General features: G+C 44.0%; 6 protein-coding genes across 8 annotated transcripts; 3 read left to right on the top strand and 3 right to left on the bottom strand.

Annotated features, from left to right (window-relative positions):
• Positions 1–29: 29 nt before the first annotated feature.
• LOC6536398 lies at positions 30–10,714 on the bottom strand. The gene is made up of 4 exons (XM_002096944.3): positions 10,380–10,714; positions 7,573–7,786; positions 3,962–4,084; positions 30–2,121 (listed from the first exon to the last, which is right to left on the bottom strand). Exons 2-4 carry the CDS (start codon positions 7,783–7,785, stop codon positions 1,375–1,377), a joined length of 1,083 nt encoding a protein of 360 aa, XP_002096980.1. The 5' UTR covers position 7,786; positions 10,380–10,714; the 3' UTR covers positions 30–1,374.
• LOC6536399 (proteoglycan 4) lies at positions 4,978–6,232 on the top strand. The gene has a single exon (XM_015192244.2). It carries the CDS (start codon positions 4,998–5,000, stop codon positions 5,934–5,936), a length of 939 nt encoding a protein of 312 aa, XP_015047730.1. The 5' UTR covers positions 4,978–4,997; the 3' UTR covers positions 5,937–6,232.
• Positions 10,715–13,782: 3,068 nt separating the features above from the next.
• LOC6536397 (polycomb protein Scm) lies at positions 13,783–18,022 on the top strand. The gene is made up of 4 exons (XM_002096943.4): positions 13,783–14,780; positions 14,837–15,754; positions 15,820–16,842; positions 16,904–18,022. Exons 1-4 carry the CDS (start codon positions 14,247–14,249, stop codon positions 17,039–17,041), a joined length of 2,613 nt encoding a protein of 870 aa, XP_002096979.1. The 5' UTR covers positions 13,783–14,246; the 3' UTR covers positions 17,042–18,022.
• A 185-nt stretch (positions 18,023–18,207) lies between these two features.
• LOC6536396 (spermidine synthase) lies at positions 18,208–19,710 on the bottom strand. Of its 2 annotated transcripts, XM_039376083.2 has the most exons (3): positions 19,520–19,659; positions 19,075–19,268; positions 18,208–18,998 (listed from the first exon to the last, which is right to left on the bottom strand). In XM_039376083.2, exon 3 carries the CDS (start codon positions 18,920–18,922, stop codon positions 18,269–18,271), a length of 654 nt encoding a protein of 217 aa, XP_039232017.1. In that variant the 5' UTR covers positions 18,923–18,998; positions 19,075–19,268; positions 19,520–19,659; the 3' UTR covers positions 18,208–18,268. The 2 variants fall into 2 exon arrangements, with proteins under 2 accessions (XP_039232017.1, XP_002096978.1); XM_002096942.4 differs by lacking the exon at positions 19,075–19,268 and having other exon boundaries at positions 19,520–19,710.
• Positions 19,711–20,518: 808 nt separating this feature from the next.
• LOC6536395 (calreticulin) lies at positions 20,519–22,439 on the top strand. Its single transcript, XM_002096941.3, has 4 exons — positions 20,519–20,690; positions 20,815–20,919; positions 21,194–21,666; positions 21,761–22,439. The coding sequence occupies exons 1-4, from the start codon at positions 20,603–20,605 to the stop codon at positions 22,313–22,315; spliced, it is 1,221 nt and encodes a 406-aa protein (XP_002096977.1). The 5' UTR covers positions 20,519–20,602; the 3' UTR covers positions 22,316–22,439.
• A 279-nt stretch (positions 22,440–22,718) lies between these two features.
• Positions 22,719–24,088, bottom strand: LOC6536394 (zinc finger protein 664). Of its 2 annotated transcripts, XM_039376081.2 has the most exons (3): positions 23,468–24,088; positions 23,071–23,404; positions 22,719–22,995 (listed from the first exon to the last, which is right to left on the bottom strand). In XM_039376081.2, the coding sequence occupies exons 1-3, from the start codon at positions 23,974–23,976 to the stop codon at positions 22,765–22,767; spliced, it is 1,074 nt and encodes a 357-aa protein (XP_039232015.1). In that variant the 5' UTR covers positions 23,977–24,088; the 3' UTR covers positions 22,719–22,764. The 2 variants fall into 2 exon arrangements, with proteins under 2 accessions (XP_039232015.1, XP_043063077.1); XM_043207142.1 differs by having other exon boundaries at positions 22,719–23,404; positions 23,468–24,087.
• Between the last annotated feature and the right edge of the window lie 269 nt (positions 24,089–24,357).

Raw genomic sequence — 24,357 nt, 5'->3', positions numbered from 1 at the left:
AGTTGGAAAGTTAATTAAACGAGAGATGCTTTATAATTGAATGTCATGTCAATGCCTCATGATTTTATTTTTTAAATAAGTATATCCGTACATACGTATAATTTTGTATAGTATATAATTTTCATTTCTGTTTTTGTTTTTTTTTTTTGCAATTTTATTAGTTTAGCTTTTTTTGAAAAAGGACTTTTATTTACATACACGTAGGGCAATCAATTCGTATTAAATTTATTAATGTACAGAACGTAACGTTTAAATGGTTAATTTGCTCGGTAAATTCCTTGTTAATTTACACAACACGTGGCGTATTCATGTATCGAAGTACTTGCTTGGGTAATATTTCTGCTTTTGATCTACTTTAAAATCGTTATTTATTATTATTCGTAATTCGTTATTCGTTACTCGTATGATTTGGAACCATTTGTCGCTGGATAGCTTAAAACTTGAACCCCTCAACAACGCAATTTCAATAGTGACCAAATGCAGCAATGCAGCTTAAACGAAAGGAGCGTGTGAACAGTACTTTCGGCACTATGCTAATTCTATTTGAGCATTTTTTTTTGCACAACGAAGCAAACGCAATGAACATAAAAACCGATTTCCGCCCGCGGAGAATGTAAGCCACAATTAATTGTTTTTTTAGCGGTAATAGTTGGTAAACAAGAGTTGCTTATGTGGATAAAAACGAGAAAATCCCATTTGACTAGTCAATATTGCATGCGATTGATTAATTAACGTTGACCGTTAAAAAGAATTATTTAAATTACACATAGATCACTATCAATTACGCATGCATGCAATTACGTTTATAATCCATAGCAGCATCGGTGTATTAGCAAAAGTTTCGGCTCATTCGATCTCTAGTAAAGTATGTATCTAGTACTCGTACTATGTAGTAAGAGTATGTGGTATATAGTATGCTGCATGGGGGTAGTATGTATAGTATGTTTCACATTAATCGGGCGCATTTATTTTCATTTCAACAGTATCTGTGAGAGAGGTAGCATAAATCGTTACATACACCGTTGGTTATTTTCGATAAAATAGAGTTCAAATGCGAGTACATCTAGCAACGTGGGAGTAAGTTTGTCATCTTGTCATCAAGGGAGTATGTGCACACACAACATGCCTGCCTTGTAGCCAGCCATTAGGAACCGTCGATTTGCATTAATAACCCTGCAGCACTTGGAAGCCGCTGGGTGCCCCTATCGCTTCGTATCCGTATCGGTATCGGTATTACATATATCTGTATCTGTATCTGTATCTGTATCTGTATCTCCATCTCCATCTGTATCTGTATCTGTGTCTGCATCTGTATCAGCATCTGTATCTTTATCGTATCCGTATATCTGTGTTTGCATCTCAATCCCCACTTACTTAATTAACATTATGCTGACTTTTGTGAAAGCGATAGGGAAAGGACCAGGGCACGCGTTCATTTGCATTAACCACCATCACCTCGTTCGGTTCCTCGTTGGCCCAGTTGGGCTTGTCGTCCAGCACCTCGAACCGCTCCAGACCCAATCCCAGTCCCACACCCAGTGCACCCAGACCCAGACCCACACCCTCTGGTCCCACGTCATTGTAGCTATCCTCGCCCTCGTCGTCGTCATCCACCACATATCTCGCCGGGTTTTTACTGGCCCCATTGCCATTGCCATTGACATTGCCGTCGTCGTTCTCATGATTCGTTTCGTTGGCTTCATTTCCGCTGACCCGATGCCTGGCCAGACCCATTCCGGCCACGTCCAGTGGTTTCTTCGCATAGCTGAGCAGCTGCAGCTGCAACTGCTTTGGGAGTGCCTGGGATTGTGGTCCAGTTGATGCCGACTGCTGGGAGTCCACGAACTGTGACTGTGACGACTCCTTGTACGCGACTGGCGACTGGGCCCATCCGTAGCTCCACAGTTGGCTGGGGAAATGCTTCCAGGGCAGCAGCTGTTGCCGGTCCAGCTGCTCCTCAGGAACCGCATCCCCCTGCCTTTCCCGCTCCAGTTCCCGCTCCACTGCTGGCCACTGCTGGCGGTAGCGCCTGCTCACCTTGGGAGCTAATCCTCCTGCCCCCGATCCTCCGCCTCGCACCCTCTTGCCCACGTTCTTCAGGATGGCGCGATTCAGTTCGACCTGGACACAAGAAAAGGTGACACGGTTGACATGAAATGCTGGTAAATGCTGTTAAATGCTGTAAAAGGGCTGACAAATTGCAAGGGAAGTGGGGTAAACACGGTTTTCCCCTTTCCCCCTGGGTTTTCTTGTACTTTTTCCGGCAAGGGGAAAGCTAAACTAGATTGACATGCATGATGGATGACCACATTGGCAATGTTGTTAACGCTTCAATTTGGAGCGCAAATCAAATGCCAGTGCGTTATTTCATTAATAGAGGATGTGGGTTTGAACACTTTAAAGCCTTTTAGTTACTGAACTTAAAGGCTACAGAAACTTTGCTTAATTACTTTATAGTTGCTGAAGGTCTCAGGTGCTTGCTTAAACTTACTTTTATATTTAAAACCAAGATGATTAATTGCTACGAATGCATAATTTGCCTAACCTATCTTCTACCTGATAATTTAGTCTAGCTTAAATCCAATTGAAGAATAAATGCCAACTTGCAATTTCACACCTTGTAATTTCATTCTTCTAGAGCTTCGGATATTTATTTAAATTCCTGTCTGTTTGCTAACCACTTTGCAGGACTTTAAAGAGTCAGTTGTTTGCATTGAGCTGGGGATTCAATGTCTTACTCGTAAGAACAGGTGGCATTGCATTTCTACGTTTATTATTGGGCATCTGAAAGTCCACTTTTCTCTGCTGGAACTAGGACACAAACCGAAACGTGATCTATTCATTGAAGCTGTGAATAAATGTGATTCGCTTAGCTTGCATTCAAATTCCAGTGGCGAATGTCTGTTCGCATTGTCAGCTCCCAACTTTCGAATATAGGGTATTCGTTTCTAATTTTAGCTTGTCTTTAATTGTGTGGCATTAAATTTGGCAACTGGCTTTAAAATTTCACTTCCATTTTATTTCATTTCATTTTATCTTCCTTTTATATGCCTTTCACACCGCAGGATATTTGAAGTCCCAGGTGTTTGCATGGAATACGAGTATGATGCCTGCTCAGCTCATCTTTCTTCGATTCGAATTGCTTTTTGGGATGCATGGATTAATTTATAAAACCCCTTTGACAAATCAATATGGTTATCTGGTTATGTGGCGTATTATCTGGCGTATGTGAATAGGTGGCTATGCGGATGGGCACATCCATGGATGAACATGACCCTCTTTAACGGAAATTCGTGGGAGGAAAGGTGAAGCTATCAAGGCAAATCGTTTGAATTCCTTGTATTAAAACGTTTGATTTTTTTTCTACATTTTGTTTGGCCTTTTTGTCTTTTGTGTGCGCCTTTGGGGGATCGGAACGTTTTGGGTAACCAAATAAACTCGCTTTGTTACCGAGCAAAAATATTTGCGTTACACATACGCAGCGTTGGCTTTGTTTTTGCCACTGAGCAGCCTGTATACGTATATTTTTGGGTGTCAGGGCCATCCGAGGTGCTTAAGCCCCGATTTCGGGTTCGCCAGGATGTTGTTTACATACATTCCAGAAGCAAGTAGGCATGTGGGCTGAACGGAGTCATCCATTCAGGTCCTTGGCATATTTATTAGATACGCCGCTGACTGCGAGGAACTGCGAGGAATTAAAAAAGTTTCTGCACCTGCGTTTTATGCGCTTTTATGGCTTTCGCAAAGTATTTCTCATCAGGCATTCTAGTTTTGATTAGCAGCTACATTTTCATTTATACTTGGCACCGCACCGCAGCGACCTACTCTTTCCACTTAAGACGCAGCATTGTTCTCCGTTTGCCAAAGTTTTGCTCTTCCCCCCAACTTTGCAGCTTATTAAAAAATACCTGGCCAAGTGGTCAGTCTGCCCCCGTTTAATATTGCAGAATAGGAAACCCACCTGACGGGAGTTCTCCTTCATTTGCCTGCGTGCGATTTCCAGAAGCAGCCGCTGACGCAGCACATCCAGCGGATTGACAATGGACAGCGATGGTTTGTTCCTCTTGGCCAGCAGAAAGTCATCCTAGAATCGGGCGGAGAAACAAATACATACATATTTAGTAGCTTACATTGGCTGGTTCTGCAGGATTTGCTGGAGGAAGTTTCCTAGCGCATGGCATAATAAAATCTTGACGAGGTAATGCAAAAAGTTTTAAGTCCCTGTGTACTGTATATAAATACAGTTCCGCGCTAGAAGTTTATTTTTTACTTTTTTTCTTTGTTTTGATGGAAATTAAAATTATTATTAGCATCGATGGGGGGTGTTCTTAAGGACCTGTGCTATCTCATTTATTATATCACCTTTTGTTTTTCCCACCATTTGGGAAATTATCGTTACACGAAATCTAGGAATCTTATCGGTGTGTTGTTCTACGTTTTTTCCGCGATGATCAATCGGGAATTTCGTGATAACAGCTCTTCACTGATAACAGTGGAAAGTGCCAGCCAATTTGTGACTCACACGAGGCGACAAAATAAAATCAAAATAGAATTACCCTTGGGGGTAATTAGAGAACACCTGATACTATCACTTTACGATCCGCCTAACAACAATTTCTTTGCACCCCAAAAAATAAAAGATGTGAATTTCGCTTGATCGTAAAGACATTATGCAAAATTTATACAGTCTGGACAAGAGCTTCTTTGGAAAAACTTTAATATTATCTCTTATTTGTGGGTGTTCCAAGAAGTATTTACGTGTCCTAAGTTCAAGGCAAACAGTAAACAACCAATCCGAATTCTGGGCTCAGATAAATATGATAATTACGATTATTGTTGGTCTGACTATCAGACAAGTTCTTTGCGATTAGATAAGAATGTGGCAGTATGGCAATGTGAGGTCGAAATGTCTGGCAGTGAATGGAAGTGGTTATCAGCTTTCTATAAAAGCTATGTCCACCTGCAGAAACCGGTAGTATAATCGAAACAATTGCGAAATGAAGGTCCTAACTCTTCTCCTCCTGACTGCCTTGGTGGCAGTGGCTTCCGGCCGCCCGAACGGCGGTTGGTTTGGAAATTTTGGCGGCAACTGGGCCAGGAAGTTCGGCTGGGGCTCCTCCAGTGACGAGGAAAGCGTGCAGGAACAGAAGTGGAATAGCCAGAATCAGTGGAACCCCAATGGGCATGGTCAGGGTCAGTGGAATGCCGGCAATGGTCACGGCCAGTCTCACGGAAATAACCATGGACACGGAAACAACCACCATGGTAATCATGGCAACAATCATGGCCATGGTAATGGTCATGGTCACGGTGATCACCGTCCTCCTCCACCACCACCACCAACGGATCTGCCTGAGCTTACCACCGAGGACGATATTGTATCCACCACGGATGTGACCAATCCCGCAGAGGAGACCACCCTGGCTCCCGAACTTCCAGAGGAATCTACCACCCAGGCACCAGAGGAAATCACCACCGGCTCTGAAGAAGGTAGCGGTTCCGCGGAAGATAGCACCACCCTGGCCCCTGAAGCCCCTGAGCAATCCACCACTCAGGAACCGGAGGAAATCACCACTGAGTCTGAGGACGGTAGCGGTTCTGAGGAAACCACTCAGGCTCCGGAAGAAACTACCACTGAAGCCGAGGACGGAAGCGGTTCTTCTGACGACACCACTGTGGCACCTGAAGACCCAGAGGATTCTACGACCCAGGAGCCAGAGGAAACAACCAGCGACGCTGAGGATGGAAGCGGTTCTACCGAGGAATCCACCACCGAGGCTCCTGAAGAATCCACCAGCGAGGCTCCCGAGGAATCCACCACCGAGGCTCCCGAGGAATCCACCAGCGAGGCTCCCGAGGAATCCACCACCGAGGCTCCCGAAGAATCCACCAGCGAGGCTCCCGAGGAATCTACCACAGATACTTTAGCGGTCTAGAAAGTTGATTTCATAGTTCCCAAGGTTCCTGGTGCTTTTCCTCAAGAATCGTTCAGAACTGGACGTTTCCAAGTAGCAAGGTTATTAAACAAAGCGTTGTAAAACGATCTATGGTGCAAATATTAAACTGTTACAGCTAAATTATTAACATGTTCTCACAGAACGACGTGAAACCATTTCTAGGATTAAGATTGAAGTCTCATGCAGCCACATCGTGTTATGTTGTCACGCATTCGCCATTTAGTTTTATAGTTCTTACAATCTGAACAATTAAACCACCCGAAAAAGAAAGAAAATGTCCAAAGTCACGTTTATTTATACGGCATTACTCAAAAGTTTAAGGCCCTAAACGCATTAAATGCTTATCACCTAATTGAACTTTCGCTTTCGGGCCATGACAATATGGTTAGTTGGCCGTTTCGCTGGTTGTTTAAGCGTTGCGAACCGATGATAAACTGATTGATTGACGTACGTACATCAATCAATGAATCGCTACTTGACTGATTAGTTGCCAAATCGACCCTTATCGAAACATACATATGTACGAACACATGTTTGTGCTCAGGAATGTGTCATTTGTGTGGTCGTACAAATGGAAAATTTCGTAATTGGCTTTTAACGGCGCCTGGGGGTTGTATTTTTAATTCTGCCCCATCATAAAACATCATTTCATTTCTTTCAGTAAATAAAATTAAATTGTTTACGCGTCCTTCGCATTTACGTGCTTAAATCTCCAATTTCACAAACGAACTTGCCGCGCTCTCCTATTTCCCCGAATTACGAATAAAGAATCAAGAATCAAGTTAACAAAATTCGAACTTCTTAAAACTTTTGATTGTGGACAACAGGAGTTGGCCAAGACAAACAGAATGTTTGGATTTTTTTTCCAATTTGTTTACCTTTAATGACGCCTGCTGGAAATCCTTGACGAAAATTTCCATTTGTTTTCAAAACCCATGGACGCAAATCAATTTGGTTGGCATGTTCGTGTGGGTTTAAAAATTTATATGATCTTATTGTTCGCCCCAAAGAAGTTTCACATTGAGGTATTCGAGTTGCTCAAGTGCCTAGATTAGATTGCACCAAAATCCAGATCGGAGAGCCAACAATATATTATAGATTTCGAGGAAATCGGAGAATTGAGATTTGCAACTATTATAAAATACCTAATGTACTTCCCATTCCCCATCTTGATAAGAGTTTAATCTTTAAACTAACTTATGCAGATATCCGCGTTCAATAAACTGCGTATGTGATATTTTTCAATAAATTTTTACTTATGTACGTAAATTTAACCAGCTATTTCCCACGACATTAAAGGGTTGTAAAGCACAAATTGCGGTCACATTTGCTGGGTTCTCGTAAGGGTTTTCGCATTGTGACGAACAATGTGTCAATTTATGAACCGAGTGAATGGAACCAATGACGCTTGTCAAAGGAGCGATGAAATCCGATGAAGTCCGTTTGCGAAATGCAAAGCCAATAATTGAATATGCATTCGGAAAACATTCGAACAAGTGACGCAAAAACTGCTGCCACTCACTCACAAAGGGAGACAGCCAGAAAGAAATGCCCTCCGATGCCCAGCACAATGTCCATGTCCAATGCCCATTCCCCTGCCCATTTCCATGCCCACCTGTGTGTTCCGTGTTCCATCCGGGTAGTCCAGAGGATATCCGTTTGTGCGGCCGCTTCCGACCTCTGCTCCACCCGCTGTCGCTCCTGATCCTCCTGCAGCTCCACCTGCTCCACCAGCTCCAACAGCTCCTCTTTGGGCCGTGCAGACGAGCCTTGTGGCACACAGTAAAGTTAATAACACCGGACAAAACCACGCTGTGGCTTTCATCATTCTGCAAAAAAGGAGAAAAAACGCACAGTTGCATGGGTCAGTGCACAATTCACGGATATGCATGTAATGCCAAATATTGCTGCGTAAAAAGCACGAAAATCTATCAAAATAAACAAAGAACGTGTGTACTGGCATAGATTTTATGGCAACCAACTCTGCTAAAACTATGCATATTTATTTACATTACTTTTGGTTATAGGGTATAGAGTGTAGGGTATGCCAAATACCATACAATAGCTCAATCTGATCTGTGCATTTGCGTGGAAAATTGAGCTCATCTGGGGCTATTATTTTTCGAATATTTTCATATTTTCATATTTTCAGAGCCACTGTCTTGTGCAAACTTTGACCTCCGCCGTTCTCCCGCTGGAATAGAGTGAAACTGAAATGCTGACAGCTAACCTGTGAAAAATGCGCAATATTCTGACAACAAGAAGTGCTCTCATAATTTATGGGTCACGTAAATATGTGGTACTTCTGACTGTGCCCGTGTAGTTCTTTATGTACTTCCGAATATGCATACATATCCATCTCATGTCCCTCTGGACTCCTCAATCAGTTGCCAACCGGAGTTGGGGGCAATTTGCAGAAGGTGCACAGAGGAAATTAGGTTCTAAATTGAAGACGTCGACTGGTAAACGGCAGCCCAACTAGATTATTTTCCCGATGCCAAGCTAAATTTACCAGTTACCGGGCGAAAAACTTGTTTCCAAAAAGGGGAAAAGGTAGTCAGCTTGGACAGTAAAAGTTTATATAGCTGAGCAGACACTTTAGGGCACATTACAGTCGACATACACACTCCATTGGTTAGATCGTTTAAAAAGTGTAAAGAGTGAGCTCTGGAAGAGCATTTTCAATTTACTTCCACCTGAACGAGGGTTTCTACTTATGATCTATAAACAAACGCGTTCTGTTCGTTTTCTCCCACATTTAGTTAACATATTTTTCTTTGCCTCTGGTTTTCCATCATAATCCTTTCATGAGGTCACTTTTAATTGCGTGGAACAACTGAAAGTTTCCCTTTAGTTTTGCCCACACCGACGCAATGTAATGCAACCATTGTTCTCAAAATGAAACTTCCCTAATCCAAGTAACTTTGTGTAGCTAACAAAATTAAGCAACAATTGCCACAACAAGGCAAACTTCTTGCAATTTAGTGCGTACGTAAAAGTTTGTACTGCCATAACTCAAATTTTTGCATTACATAAAATTATCCTTAACATGCGTACATAATTTATAATCCCAAGAGCGATGGCCAGTTTAAAAGGAAACCAATTTCATTGCTGAAATTTACACATATGAATTTTCGAATTTCCAAATTTCGGCAACTTGCCAGAAACTCAAACTTTCAGCGTGGAAACCCCATTTTGGGAATTATGGCGACTCCTTTGTCTTCGGTGGCGGGGGGAGGGTATTAGGGTGGCAGGAGGGGGCGTAGAACTCATATAGCACCTGTCACCAGGAGCATTAGACATCGCAGATAACTAAGTGCTCCAATGGCAGCCGCATTAGTCCTGCCGGCAATCACATGTCATACTCGTATGGATGCCATTCGGCGGACGGGGATTTACGAATCCGTTCGAAATCCGTGGGTGGCTGCTGCCACTTTCGGCGAACGACAATTGATGGCTATTGATTTCCCCTAATAGATCGCCGCCTAAATGCTGGCCAGAGATGTGATGAACCACCGCCCAGCCTCATCCCTGGGCAACCAGCAAAGTTGCAGCGGAAATTGCAATCCAATTGAATTAGGGATCCCGAGGGAAGTGAGGAGCCGTTCCCGTTCCCGTTCCCGTTCCAGTTCCCCAGCCGATATAATGAATGAATTCTTACATTTGAAGTTGAGCAAATATTGATTTTCTGGAAGTAATATGGCATTCAAGGCAATAAAACTGCCCTGCCCCACTGGAGGATTGTGCTCCTGACAGCCATTGTCATACGTTTCGTGGCGACTCTGGCACCCGGAGACGGAAATCGTGATTGCCCAGGGCTACTTGCCAGCGCGTCCCTTCTTGTTTTATCGCCAATTCTCAGGCAGTTCGGGCAATTCAGAAGGCGGACCTCGGATCTCGGCACAAGGAAATGAAATCCCTGTTATCTATGCCAACTCGAGTTATTTACATACGTATGCAAATACGAATTCGAATACGAGTATGTGAAAAGTTTTCCAGCTCCTCTGGTTGTGTCTTACGGCCGCTTTAAAGGCCGTAAATCCCATTTGATTGGGCCGTAAAAAGAAATCAGCACAAAAGGCCAATCATTTGGGAATCTGGCGACCAGGCGCCCAGGGGAGCAAACGAAATTACAAGGTGTGATTGCCGACCTTTCGCTAAGCTTGTTTGCAGTCTATTAGGTTTCGGTGTACGCGTTACCTGAAACCGAACACAAAATGCAAAACTAATTAGCTTAAACGCTTTTCAGGCCATCAATCAAGCTTGCCACCTTTTGGCCATTCAATTTGCGCCACATATTCGCCTGAAATCTGATATGGTTGCCGCAAAAGCCAAATCAAACACCAAACACCTAACACGTAACATAAACTCAAAAACACAGGAACATCACTCTTTCGAAAATGGTCACATAAAAGAAATCACCTTATCAGTGGTAATTGCCTCTAATTTCGTGGGATCTGCGGTACTCGAACGCACACTCGACGGATTGATTTATGACGATCGAGATATTGGATGTTTCGCGTGGGCTTTCGAATTGTCTTATTTGGCAAAGAGCCCCTCTGATTTTATGGCTTGTTTTTCTTTTTATTTTGTAATTTATTTTGTGTATTCACGCGTCGCGTCGCGAAACGTTAACTGATTCGGAATCTTGAACTGTTGCTGGTGCTTGTGGCTGTGGCTGTGGTTCCTCTGATGGATTTTCACCCAGCATCGAAATCGAGTGGCGAACGCAACAGGCTGACGACGAGCGGAGGACTCACGGAGTATAGCGATTACGGCGTGTTTTTATATTGGGCGCCACGAAGCAACCGCACGAAGTGCCGGATCCGAAATCCGAGTACGAGTACGAGTCCGAGTGCGAGGCGACAGGACGACCGGATGGCAGGACGAGGGAAGAAAGCACGAAGGACTCGAAAGGAAAGGAAGGTGCTGAAGCCACGCGACGAGTTATGAATGAAAACGTGCGGGTACGGCATGTTGCCAGGATGATGGAAATCGGTTCGGAATCAGATGAGGCGGTTCAGAACGCGCCGCTTGGGTCTGCAGCAATCCCCCCTAATAAATCACCAAGGTGTGCTAACGCATTACGAAATTGACGGATTGCTGGAAGTGGGTGACCCAGAGTGGGGTCACCTGTGTGTGGGTGGTGACCTCCCCCAAATCAGGTGCTTTAGCAACATGTTGCGCGAAGCCGCAACCCCATCATCTCTGTAATTATCGAACTCAATTAATATTTAATGAGTTTTATTTGCACATTAATTGTTCGATTTAAAAGTGACGAGGATACGGACTCCGGAGCACTCAATGTCATGTCAAGAGGTGCTAACGTGGCCCGACATTCCGCTTGGTCGGCAATCGGGCGTTAAATTGCTCGCCATAAATCCGTCAAACGATAGCCACGGGGATCCTGGCCAGGAGATGGGTTCCACGCAGGAGGTGCTCCGCCTGCTGGGGGTTTCGTCTTATTTCGGGGACCAATCAATTTTTATTGGAATACGAGAAGGTTACCACAGGCCGATATCCTTGCTATTTTCGGTAGGAATAGCAACAATCGTTACTACTGATTACCTTGAAAAGGCAATAAAAGGATTTCAATTAAGATTTAATTCGCATTGCTTGGCACATTGTACACGCAGCCAGATACGCAATCTAAGTTATAGAGCTGCATGTTGGGAGTCCCAAAAGTTTTCATGCCATCAACTAGTTTGACTGGCCCACGCATCACTCAAAAGCAACAGTGTTGCCAGCTTTCGCAATTGTCCTGCGTCCTTGGGCGCGTTGATCACCCACTTTGACATACTTTTTAATTGCTCGGAACACGTGTCTTCGGGCTTTTATGTATGCAGAATGTGCATGCGTCGGCTTGTAATTAAGCACGTAGGCAAACGCCTCCATTTCCTGCCCAGCAGGATGCTTTATGGCTGATTGAATTCCGTCAAAATGCCACTCCCGCCAATTTATACGTGCTTTTATGCCAGCGGTAATGCTGTTTTGATAGTGCGATAGTGCGAGTCACTTTTAAGCAGCAGCGAAGGGGTTCATAATTTACTTTTCAGTTTTAATAGACTAACTGCCTAGCTTTGTTACGTTCCTGATTAATTTTGCTTGGGGATTCAAGAAACAGCGAGCTGTAAGAAAGGGCATCGTTACTTGGTTCGCACCCATTAATGGATATGCTTATTAAGTTGAGCACTGAGTGCAATCCCCACTCAAGCGCCTGCAATTACAGCCCACTTACCAGTAGCTACTGGCCACCCAGAGGAAATTCTTTTGTCCGATTTGCGTAACAAGTCAATGACTCAAGACACCCCTTTTTCTAATAGCCCATCGAGGATTTGACAGGCGACTAAGCGGTAAACGGGCATTTAATGAGGAGCAGAAAAGGCAGCCGCCTCATTTCATCCAATTATCCTTGTTATGGGCAGCCGATGGTCCCATCCAATTATGCGCGTTTTGACGATTGTGTGAGTGTCAGGGAACTTGGTTTCGGTCAAGTTTAATCATTAATAATTAGGAACGTCTTTATTGAATATTCAAGAAGGACATCACACCGCCTTCAAAATAGTCAATTAACAGAGTTACCGAGTTCTTTAGCCGTAATATTTTGCTTCCAGTTGGATATCTTTGAAAAGCGACTTTTTTTGCCGTCTAAATGAGCGGATTATTCCTCGAAGCACCTCAATTAAATCCAGCTACGGACCATTTAAGCAAAGCGAAGAAAAATCAAACAGCAGTAGAAGTTAGTCAAAAAGTTTGTCCAATATATATTTCGGCTAATCCCAGAAAAGTTTTCCCAACTTGTTTCATCTTTGAGCCACTTTCCACGATTTGGCATGCTGAATTTACTGCAGACAAACACACTCAATACTTGGACTTATTTGCAAGTGATTTGCTAGACTTCTTGACATATGAGAGCCACACTTCAGTAAATAAAATTAACGAATAGCAACCAAATCATATTAATTTACTTTACCTTATAAACCCTTAGCCCAATCGGTTAAGCCTTAACTAATAGTAATTTAGTAGTAAGGCATTTCTATATCAGTATTGCAGTAATCACTAAAGCGCTCCCATTTCTTGTTCATGATTTTATTAAAACATCAAAACTTTCCCTTTTTCCACCCATATTTCACTATCTAACCCGCTTTATTGCGAATTTCTCCCAGTTGAATGGAAAAGTTTACATACCAGAACGTTCCAAAAATTGGTAGATATTAGTTTCGTTGACTAACCCCCCTTTTTTTTTTTTGTTTTTCGATTGATGTATACCGAGCACCACACATGCACATTTACACGTTTTTAAAATTTTACCCATTTACGCCCACTCTATGCTGTGCAAATTTTATTAACGACTTTCGACTTTCGGGAAAATACTATGAGCTAATATGGCAACTTATCAATAACAATTAATTTGATTTTAGCAAACACAACGTATTAATAAAAGCTTATGAGTTAAGATTGTAAAACCAAAAGTGTTCACCCTTAAGTCGATTAAGTAAGTAACTATCTTACTGAAAGAATAATAAATATTAATATATTATAGGAGTAAAATTAATCGTTAAATTATTGTATTGCTGACCATTACTGAGTATTAAGCATTAAGTAATATGAAAATGAATTAAGCAAGCAAACTGCAAATAAATATAACATGGATTTAAAAACCTTTCATTTAACGGAAGGGTTTTTCCCTTTTAACGTTATTTTAAAATATCCTTTACTTGCTTCGATAACATTTTTCAATAGTCGCATTTCTTGAATATTTTTATCATTTCGTGACCAGTCACGGGTTAGCGACTATCGATAGGCGCGAAGATCTGATGGTCACCACTAGAAAAACAAATATGGCGGAACCGTGCGTAAAAGTAAAAAAAGTGTAAAATTTCGCAGTTTAACCGACTCCAACTCAGCTAATTTTGCGTTGAAACCGCATAATAAGATCCGCGACATCCGCTAAATTAAAAGGCCGACCTTTGGTGACCCAGGAACTAATTGTGCGGTGCGCGCTTGTTTTCGTTGAGTGATGCGATGCGATTTGACCACCAATTTGTTATTACGTGACCTCAAGAACGCCGCAACATTTCGCCAGGCCAGATCGAAAGAAATCAGAAATTAAGTGCAGTTAAACAAGACTTGCTATTGGTGGCAAGTGAGTCCAGGCAGCCGCAATGCGATTTGACCGCCGGATCGGAACACACAAAATCGAAATCGCCTGAGATGCCAAGGGGCTTGCCGGCGGGAATCAGCAAGTGCGACTACTAGGATAGCACCACGGGAGCCACGCGAGAAACCATGTCCGGCGGACGTGATAGCAGCACCAGCAGCGGGAGCAATTCTGCTGCGGCAGGAGCCAGTACGAATGCCACCACCTCCGCCTCCTCCACATCCACATCCGCCTCCCCTGGAAGCACAACATCGCCCGCGTCCACGCAACGGCAACGGGGTAGACCGGCCAAACGAGCCACATGCACCTGGTGCGGCGAAGGCAAGCTACCGTTGCAGTACGTCCTGCCCACGCAGACCGGCAAGAAGGAGTTCTGCTCGGAAACATGCATCGCCGAGTTCCGCAAGGCGTACAGCAAGGGGGCGTGTACCCAGTGCGACAACGTCATCCGGGATGGGGCGCCCAACAAGGAGTTCTGCTCGATCATGTGCATGAACAAGCATCAGAAGAAGAACTGCTCGACCAGGCACAGCGGCGGATCGGCAGCGGGCAAGGGTCTGGCGGAGAACGAGCGCAAATTGCTGGCCAGTGGAGCGCCTGCACCAACGGGACCCTTTCAATACGAGAGCTTTCACGTCTTTGACTGGGATGCTTATCTAGAGGTATGTTAAGCTGTGATAACCCTTTAAACCCAATCTCATACTTCTGTGCCTTTTAGGAAACGGGTAGCGAAGCTGCTCCTGCCAAATGTTTCAAACAGGCTCAGAATCCTCCCAACAATGATTTTAAAATCGGCATGAAGCTTGAGGCTTTGGATCCGCGCAACGTCACTTCCACCTGCATTGCCACCGTGGTTGGAGTGCTCGGCTCCAGACTGCGGCTACGCCTAGATGGAAGTGACTCACAGAATGACTTTTGGCGGCTGGTCGATTCCACTGAGATCCATGCCATTGGACACTGTGAAAAGAACGGTGGCATGCTGCAGCCGCCTCTGGGATTCCGCATGAACGCATCCAGTTGGCCCGGCTATCTGTGCAAGATCCTTAACAATGCCATGGTGGCGCCAGAGGAGATCTTCCAGCCAGAGCCGCTTTCGCCAGAGGAAAACCTGTTCAAGGTGGGCCAGAAACTTGAGGCTGTCGACAAGAAGAACCCGCAGCTCATTTGCTGTGCAACAGTAGATGCAATCAAGGATGATCAGATCCATGTAACATTTGATGGATGGCGGGGGGCATTCGACTACTGGTGCAATTACCGATCGCGTGACATTTTTCCCGCCGGCTGGTGCGCTAGAAGTTGCCACCCCATGCAGCCGCCGGGCCATAAATCGCGCATGGACTCCAGCTCTAGCAAGCAGCGATGCCCTCGACCTCGCTACACCGTTGTAGCTGAATCAGAGGCTATGGTTCCCGCTTCCCCCGCCACAGCCCACTTCCATCCGAACTGCAAGGGCGGTCCGTTCATCAACAATTCCAAGCTGCCCTGCATGGTGACGGGGCCCACCTACCAAACGCTGGCCAAGCTCTGCCTGCAGGAGGTTCTAGCAGCCAGCACGGATACGCAACAGCTCTCAAAGTTGCTGTTTGCCCTGGAAGGAGATGTTCACATTGTGACGGCAGCGGGAAAAAACTTTACAGTGAGTTCAATATCAATTAAGTCAATTAAACAATCTCTTTAAAATGTACTCTTCACTTCTTAAAGGTAAAAATACCATCGCCAATGCGAATGAAGGATGACGAAAGCCTGGCCCAATTCATCGAAACACTGTGCACTACATGCCGGGCATGTGCGAATCTCATTTCCTTGGTCCACGAGACGGAGGAGTGCAAGAAGTGCGCGAATAGTCGAAAGCGTCAACTGACTCAGTCAGCCACACCGCCTTCCTCGCCAGTGCTCGCCGACAAGCGAAACCGTCAGTCCAACTCGGCAACGTCATCACCGTCTGAAAAGATTATCAAGCAGGAAGTGGGTGTCAAATCGCCAATTGAGACCAAGTCAAAAACTCCGACGAACAACGGCAAGGAGCCTGCCAGCCAGCCAAACAACCACAGTCTCAACAATAACAACAACAGTGCCAGCAAGTCCAACAACAAGGTGGTCATAAAATCAGAGCCCAACGGGGCGACCGCGCAGACTTCCTCCACAACGCAGGCTCTGCGGAAAGTACGCTTCCAACACCACGCAAACACGAATAGCTCGGCGACAAACGGGAACCAGGAAACGAGCCAGACCACGCACGTTTCGACCAGCCATTGCAGCAGCTCGTCAACGTCGTCCAGCACGAGCCTTGCCGGAGGATCTGCGAACACCAGCACAATTGGCAAATACCTGGCGCCTCTGGTGGCGGAAGTTCATCCGGAGCAGGCCAATGTCAAACCCTCGAATAGCTACTACAAGAGTCCAACGACGCTCTCGTCAAGCGCCTCGTTGCCGACATCCGTGTCCACGCCGTTCACGGGCTGCCAGTCAGCCTCGTCCACTGCACTGGCTGCAGGTGGAGTTACAGCGGCAAAGGCGGCCACCGCGCCGGCTGGAGCAGCGGCGACTGCGGGAGCTTCTCCGAGCTACACCGCAATTACCTCACCCGTGAGCACACCAACGTCCGCTTCGGCAAACTCACATCTGCGGTCGCAGCCGATCGACTGGTCCATAGAAGAGGTGATCCAGTACATCGAGAGCAACGACAACTCCCTCGCAGTTCATGGTGATCTCTTCCGAAAGCACGTAAGTAATAGCCACTACCTCTTTAAAGCGATTAACTTACCCTTTTATTTTTTGATTATAGGAAATCGATGGTAAAGCTTTATTATTGCTAAATTCAGAGATGATGATGAAGTACATGGGCCTAAAGCTGGGACCAGCCTTAAAAATCTGCAATTTAGTCAATAAGGTCAATGGTCGTCGAAATAATCTGGCACTCTAAAGAAAAACACTAAGTTTCAGGCAGCGGACTCTGTTCGAGTTTGACTTATATAGAAATTGTTAACAAATTAGTACCTCCCTTTAACGTAAAGCAAAGCAAACATGAACGATATTCATAGATGTGTTATGTGTTGGCCATTCATGAAGAAAAAATCCCTACCCTACTTTATTATATTGATAATATAAAAAACGCTATAACAAATGTAATCGCGAAGACATGGAATTCCGTATACAAAATCAGTCGCATAACAAATTATAGACAGCCAAGCTCCGGTTTTCAAAACCATTATTATTAATTTTTGTTCAACTGCTCGTGTTTCATTTTTGGAATACGCATTTACAAATGTAATCATTTAGTAAAAATTATTTACTTTATAGGTTTATTCAAATTTACCCAGTTAAAGGAGTATACGTACACAAAATATTTAGTTTAACCATCTATTTCTAAAAATGTGAAATAGTATTCCATTATATACAAATTGATTCGACTTTTTCGAAAACTGGAGCTCGGCTACCAAAATCGCAATGCACATACATTATATTTATTACACATAAACACGCACATTAGACACCAAAATCTATCCGACACAAAAAAAATGATAATTAACTTTAGAATAGGCGAGAAGACAACAAATATAAAATGATTGTACATATTTTACATATAATTTTGTAATTATGTATCAATTGCGTTTCCTAACTATAACAATATTTAATTAGTCATTAAACAGGTTGATGATATAATTTCTATTAAGTTATTAAAAGTGAATATCAGTTTTTAGTTAAATCAACTGCAGTTAAGGTCATTTTTGAATATAAGAACCGCTTCCTTTCAAAGTTTTGCAATATATGCGATATATAAAGGTAACATTCGGTCGTGTAAAGTTTTGCAATAAGTCTCATTATGTTAACACAACAACCCAACAACTTACAAATACAAAAATTAAATAGAGCCAACTGTATATATCATTACGTAATAAACATATTACAATTTGTTCTAATTTCAACAGTAAAATATCTGAAAGAGTAGTCGCATTGGTAAGAATACTCAGGCAGTAAAAATTCCACTTGCGGATGTTGATAAATGCTCATGAGAAGTGAAAATGAATCACTTCAAGCGTCAGCATATTTTGAAAATATCTTAGAATTTAAAGAACGAGGATAAGCAAGTTGTATTATTGTCATATTTATTTTTAACAAACGGATACACAAGAATCTTTAAGCAATTAGGTCATTCGTAAAAGTGCTTCTGCACCCATCGAGGCAAGGCAAAGGCGGCGGAATGAACCTCTGAGGAGTAGTACCTAAGATCTAAGGCATCGATTTCGGACTTTCCAAGTTTGGGAGTAGCAAAGTCCTGGTCCTTGTTCAGGGAACCCATGACGAAGCCAATGTGGCCGCAGGGATAGGACGGAACGGAGGTGACGGCATAGGCCACCTTAGCGAAGTGCTCCTTGCAGCCCGACATTGTCTTCTTTATGTAGTCCAGATCCAGCCAGAAGCTACCGCCCTGGGAGCACACGATTCCGTCATCCTTCAGGGCGTGTTTCATTAGCTCGTAGTAGCTTTCCTGGAACAGGCTCACTGCCGGACCAATTGGATCCGAGCTATCGGTTATGATGACATCAAATTCGTTCTTATGCTTCTTCATGTAGTCAAATCCATCGCCAATGGTCAGCTTCAACTTCTCGTTGGCGAACCCACAGGCCATCGCCGGAAGGTATTGTTTGGACAGCTCGACGACACGGTCGTCGATTTCCACCTGATGCACTTCCTCGACCAGGGGATGCTTGACAACTTCGCGAGCAACGCCGCCATCGCCACCGCCCACGATCAGGACCTTCTTGGGATTCGGATGGGCGCAGAGGGGCAGGAAGGATATCATTTCCTGGTACGAGAACTCATCCCTGGCAGTGCACTGGATGATTCCGTCCAGAATCAGGCACCTTCCATACGTTTCGCTGCAAGAGAATTATCGAATTATTGATTTTTTCAGCGGCGGAAGTGTACCCAATGTTCGACTGGAGGAATTCAAACCTGAAATACGAGCTGACTTGCTATCAGTATTCTTTCTTTCGTTTTTGGCCTTAGATGACTCCATCGATAAGGCTGTTGGTGCAGATCAAGAATAAACACACGAAAACCAAAGGGTCCGAAAATGCTGTCTGGGCAATTTGTATTTGTAAAGCCAGTGGAAAATTTTCGATTTCTACAATCTACGTTTTAGGGACCTTCAATGTAGGATACATATGGGATTAGGCTATTGCAGTTTAAACCTTAAAATCTTAACAGCTTAAGCTGTTAACAATTTCAGATAAGTGTGTATTGCGTCTAATTAAACACTTTTGGTTAATTTTTTTTATCTCAATCTTAGCCAATTTACTTTGATTTAGATCTAGACTGAGGAATTTCAGATGTAAACAAATGGGAGCGTGTGTGGGATTGTGTTTACAAGTATTTGTTTATCAATTATTTATCTTACGTTTCAACGATCTGGATGTCCTGAAACTTGGACTTCTCCTTGTGGATGACCTCCTTGACTTTCAGGGAGAAGGACTGACCAGGCCAGAGATCGGCCTGCAGTTCGCTGAACCATCCGTTGTTAAGGGAATCCATTTGTTTAATGCCGCATTCGAATCGGCGTTTGATAAGATTGGCTCAACACGTGGGCTCCACTCGAACTTGCCGTATCTGCCACGAAGCTAGGTCTTAAAAAATACCTTGGAAAAGGTATTGCTTTAAATACCAAAGTGTTTTTATTGTAATTAATTTATTTTTAAACTTAACGATTTTGGGTTATAAAGTTTTTGTATCAATAAATTGTCAGAAATAACATAAATTTTTTTTTTATGCACCAAAAATGTGAAAAGTTATGACTTATAAATATGAAAGCTCCTAAACTAATCAAAATACAGGTGTAAAGTTTTAAAATTTCTATATATTCTTATATGTTTTAATGTTTATATTTCATGCCATAACTTTTAATTAGTATGGGTGTCTTCGAGTGAAAACTTATTTGGTGACCAGTTATGCAAGTGTGAGCAAATAATTTTAAAAAATCCGTTAAACCGTTAAAAAGCTTAGGAATGTCCTGGAAACTTTACTTTTATAGATATAATGGCTGTTGTTAAGAAGATAAAGGTATTGTAACTGACACTAATTTTATGTTTTACTCGCTTAACCTGCTGCAAACAATTAAATGTACGCCCGATCTAATTAATTTTATATATTTATAGTTTAATTTCATTAACAAATGGTCACTTTAGTGTTTCTAATTCCAGCTCAAATAATCGATAGCGTCAGGGCAGCAAGCGATTGCGTATCGGAATCAGCCCTGGCCGGTGGAAAAGAATACGTAGACATCCCTGATTGGCTTGATTTGGGCCAATGAAAACGTTCCAGCAAACCAATCGCAGTAACCATCTGTCCCGCTCCGACACGCACAATTCAGATGCAATAAATAAATAGCACTTTCTTGCCGGCATTTAGCACTTAACTTTAACCGAGTTCGGACAGCCATCGGAGTTGGAAGAGTCAGTCCAAAAAGTGGTGCGGGATCGTTCACATGATGTGGTGCAAAACAGTGATAGTGTTGCTGGCGACAGTCGGCTTTATTAGTGCCGAGGTTTATCTGAAGGAGAATTTCGACAACGGTAAGTGGTTGAAAGTCATCGCGTTTTATGCCCGCCATGTGGTCCTCCGCTCTTCAATGAAAAACGAAAGGAGGCAGAGAAAAGAAAAAAAATACTAAAATCACACCCCCGCTTGTTCCCGCAGAAAACTGGGAGGATACGTGGATCTACAGCAAACATCCTGGCAAGGAGTTCGGAAAATTCGTCCTCACCCCCGGCACCTTCTACAACGATGCTGAGGCCGACAAAGGTAACGTATATGTGTCGATGTGTCGTCACTCCCTTTTCCAAATCTTTCTCTTCGTTCGTTCTGCCATTTTTATTTTTCGTCGGCGTGTTATCTGCATTTGTATTTGTATGTGCCTGTGTGGAGAACATGGGCACGAAGTAGAAGAAGAAGAGGTTGAAGAAGAAGAAAAACCACTACGTGTACGTTTTCGAGTAGCTATAGTAACTGTATACACATTTTTTCTCGCCCCCCCTCCGCGCCGCGCGCATTCGTATTGATGTGGACGTTCATATAGGCATTCAGACCTCTCAGGATGCACGATTCTACGCGGCCAGCCGCAAGTTCGATGGCTTCTCCAACGAGGACAAGCCCCTCGTGGTGCAATTCTCCGTGAAGCACGAGCAGAACATCGACTGCGGCGGCGGCTATGTGAAGCTGTTCGACTGCTCCCTTGACCAGACCGACATGCACGGCGAGTCACCGTACGAGATCATGTTCGGACCGGACATCTGTGGACCCGGCACCAAGAAGGTCCATGTGATCTTCAGCTACAAGGGCAAGAACCACCTAATCAGCAAAGACATCCGCTGCAAAGATGACGTGTACACCCACTTCTACACGCTGATTGTCCGTCCCGACAATACCTACGAGGTGCTCATCGACAACGAGAAGGTGGAGTCCGGCAACCTGGAGGACGACTGGGACTTCCTGGCCCCCAAGAAGATCAAGGATCCCTCTGCCACCAAGCCGGAGGACTGGGACGATAAGGTAAGGTCTACACCCCCCTCCAAAATCAGACTTTAGACCCTTGAAAAACCGGTTTAGCTCATTGTTATTAAACAACATGTACACATCTATGTAGGCCACCATTCCCGATCCCGATGACAAGAAGCCCGAGGACTGGGACAAACCAGAGCACATTCCCGACCCAGATGCCACCAAGCCCGAGGATTGGGACGATGAGATGGACGGCGAGTGGGAGCCACCAATGATTGACAACCCAGAATTCAAGGGCGAGTGGCAGCCAAAGCAGCTGGACAACCCCAACTACAAGGGCGCCTGGGAGCATCCCGAGATCGCCAATCCTGAGTATGTGCCCGACGACAAGCTGTATCTGCGCAAGGAGATCTGCACCCTGGGCTTCGATCTCTGGCAGGTCAAGTCCGGCACCATCTTCGACAATGTCCTGATCACGGACGACGTGGAGCTGGCCGCCAAGGCTGCTGCCGAAGTCAAGAACACCCAGGCGGGCGAGAAGAAGGTGAAGGAGGCCCAGGATGAGGTGCAGCGCAAGAAGGACGAGGAGGAGGCGAAAAAGGCTTCCGACAAGGACGATGAGGACGAGGATGATGACGATGAGGAGAAGGATGATGAATCTAAGCAAGACAAAGATCAAAGCGAACACGACGAATTGTAAGGACGTTTAGGGAAAATTACGTCGAGAAATATTCGGTATTTTTTGTGTGTTGGTAGCTGCTTTGATGTTCTAAGCAAACGGAAACCACAATTACAATTTGTAAGACTTATAATTTATAAACATACAACTTGTTGTTTTATTTCCATTGCTCTTTGTGGCGTTTCAAGGGTTGAATAGCTTGTTTGTTTATGAAAATGGAGGTGCCACGTGAACAAAATCACGGCGAGTTGGCAACGCTACAATCGGGTCTATATCGAATTTCGAACGAAAGCGGTGCTGCCACTCAAAATGTTATTCAAAAAAATAAATTAAAAACGCCCTAATTCCATTTAGTCCAGGTATTAGCTATAGAAAGATGCACATAAATTATTTTAATGGGATGTAAATATAACCCAATCCTAACCTATGTATTCGATTAAACCGACGTTTTTGGCTATGTATTAATGGTATCACTTCAACTGCGGTTGTTGGTCTCCATCCCGATGCTTGCCAAGAAAGTGCCGCTTCAGATGGTGTTTCTCCCGAAAGTCTTGCTGGCAGATGGCACACTTGTAGGGCCGTTCATCCGAGTGGCGTCGCCGGTGCTTTGCCAGGTTATTGTTGTCCGAAAAAGTCTTAGGGCAGTGGGGGCATTGGTAGGGCTTCTCGCCCGTGTGTATGCGGATGTGGACCTTAAGGGCCTGCTTGGAACGAAAGTTAGACGAGCAGAAGGGACAGGCGTGCGGTCGCTCGCCCATGTGGGCGTGGATGTGCACCTTGAGAGCCGACTTGTTGAAAAATCCCGTCTGGCAGTATGAGCATTTGTGGGGTCCGTTTCCCTGTTTGGAATCCGCGTGGATCAACAGGTGCGCCTTGAGGTTTTGTTCACGTGTAAAGGCCTCCTGGCAGTGGGGGCATTGAAAGGGCGGATTTTCCTGCATATCCTCGCATTTGTGGCTGTCAAGGCTATGAGTACTTGAGAAGACTTTCAAGCATACAGGGCACTCAACAGTGGAATCGCTGTTGCGATAGCATAGGTGCTTATCCAGGTCGGCCTTGAACAGAAAACGCTCTCCGCAGCTTTGGCATACGTGGGAATTGCTGTGAACTCTGCGGGATAAGATAAACAACGGCAAACATACAATTGATATCGTTATAATTGGTTGTACCTACTTCATGTGGTCCAGGAGGTTTCTTTCGTGCTTAAACTCTTTGACGCATAGCTCGCACTTTATAAACTTATTCTTTCTATTTCTCAGCTGCCTGCCAGCTCTACTGGTTAGCCTGGACTTGGTCGTTTTGGAAGCTGTTTGATCTGACTGTTCAATTTCTTCCTCTTTTGCTTCCAGATTGTCGTTGTATAGGTTTTCATTGACTAGAAATTCCTCGTCGTTGGGCTCCTCCTTGATGACCTGCCCATCTATTATCGCCATATAGAACTTCCTATAGGTCTCCTCACATCGTCGCTTGAATCCATAAGCAGTTCGTGCATCGTGGACACAGGCGATGCAGATTTTTTTGGGCATGGCATCGTCGGGATCCAACTGGACGTTGGCACATGTCCTTACCATGTCAGCGAGATTGGCTTCCACGGCTCCTTTAAAATGTTCATCCACCTGCTCGTCGAAAATGCCCACCAAGGTTTTTGAGTGGCCGCCACAAATTCGACACAGGTTCTCCATGGTTTGATCGCTGTTTAACTACAGGTCATATTTTTAATAAACAATAAGCTAGCTTAAATCTTTGTATGCTTCTTTCTTTGTTTTTGACTTAATAGCGATGGACATTTTTAGCGTGATAGGTAGTGACGATTAATAGGATCACGGTTTTTTAAATGAAGAGTTAGTAAAATTAAGTTACTTTTTCTTAAAAAAATAAGGAACAACAAATAGTAATTCATGTATAGCTGATAAATCAGTTTAACTGCGTCACGGTTTTTAAAAGTACAAGATATCGATAATTGTATCCATAATCGTCTATCGATTGCATTTAAATAGCGGTCGTTTTTTCATTTAGACTCAAAAAAGCAAATAATTTCATTTTTAACGGTTGCGTGAAATTGG

Source organism: Drosophila yakuba, chromosome 3R (genome assembly GCF_016746365.2).
Source record: "Drosophila yakuba strain Tai18E2 chromosome 3R, Prin_Dyak_Tai18E2_2.1, whole genome shotgun sequence".
Classification (NCBI taxonomy): Eukaryota; Metazoa; Arthropoda; class Insecta; order Diptera; family Drosophilidae; genus Drosophila; species Drosophila yakuba.
This window is presented reverse-complemented; position numbering and strand designations above follow the sequence as displayed.

Coding starts and splice junctions, on each gene's coding strand:
- LOC6536399 (XM_015192244.2), top strand. CDS start 4,998: ATGAAGGTCCTAACTCTTCTCCTCCTGACTGCCTTGGTGGCAGTGGCT.
- LOC6536398 (XM_002096944.3), bottom strand. CDS start 7,785: ATGATGAAAGCCACAGCGTGGTTTTGTCCGGTGTTATTAACTTTACTG. Junction 4,085..7,572: donor ATGGAACACGGAACACACAG/GTGGGCATGGAA, acceptor GCCCGATTCTAG/GATGACTTTCTGCTGGCCAA. Junction 2,122..3,961: donor TGAAGGAGAACTCCCGTCAG/GTGGGTTTCCTA, acceptor TCTTGTGTCCAG/GTCGAACTGAATCGCGCCAT.
- LOC6536397 (XM_002096943.4), top strand. CDS start 14,247: ATGTCCGGCGGACGTGATAGCAGCACCAGCAGCGGGAGCAATTCTGCT. Junction 15,755..15,819: donor CAGCGGGAAAAAACTTTACA/GTGAGTTCAATA, acceptor CACTTCTTAAAG/GTAAAAATACCATCGCCAAT. Junction 16,843..16,903: donor GTGATCTCTTCCGAAAGCAC/GTAAGTAATAGC, acceptor TTTTGATTATAG/GAAATCGATGGTAAAGCTTT.
- LOC6536396 (XM_002096942.4), bottom strand. CDS start 19,653: ATGGATTCCCTTAACAACGGATGGTTCAGCGAACTGCAGGCCGATCTC. Junction 18,999..19,519: donor GACATCCAGATCGTTGAAAC/GTAAGATAAATA, acceptor ATTCTCTTGCAG/CGAAACGTATGGAAGGTGCC.
- LOC6536395 (XM_002096941.3), top strand. CDS start 20,603: ATGATGTGGTGCAAAACAGTGATAGTGTTGCTGGCGACAGTCGGCTTT. Junction 20,920..21,193: donor CGATGCTGAGGCCGACAAAG/GTAACGTATATG, acceptor ACGTTCATATAG/GCATTCAGACCTCTCAGGAT. Junction 21,667..21,760: donor CGGAGGACTGGGACGATAAG/GTAAGGTCTACA, acceptor ACATCTATGTAG/GCCACCATTCCCGATCCCGA.
- LOC6536394 (XM_043207142.1), bottom strand. CDS start 23,976: ATGGAGAACCTGTGTCGAATTTGTGGCGGCCACTCAAAAACCTTGGTG. Junction 23,405..23,467: donor AACCTCCTGGACCACATGAA/GTAGGTACAACC, acceptor CTTATCCCGCAG/AGTTCACAGCAATTCCCACG.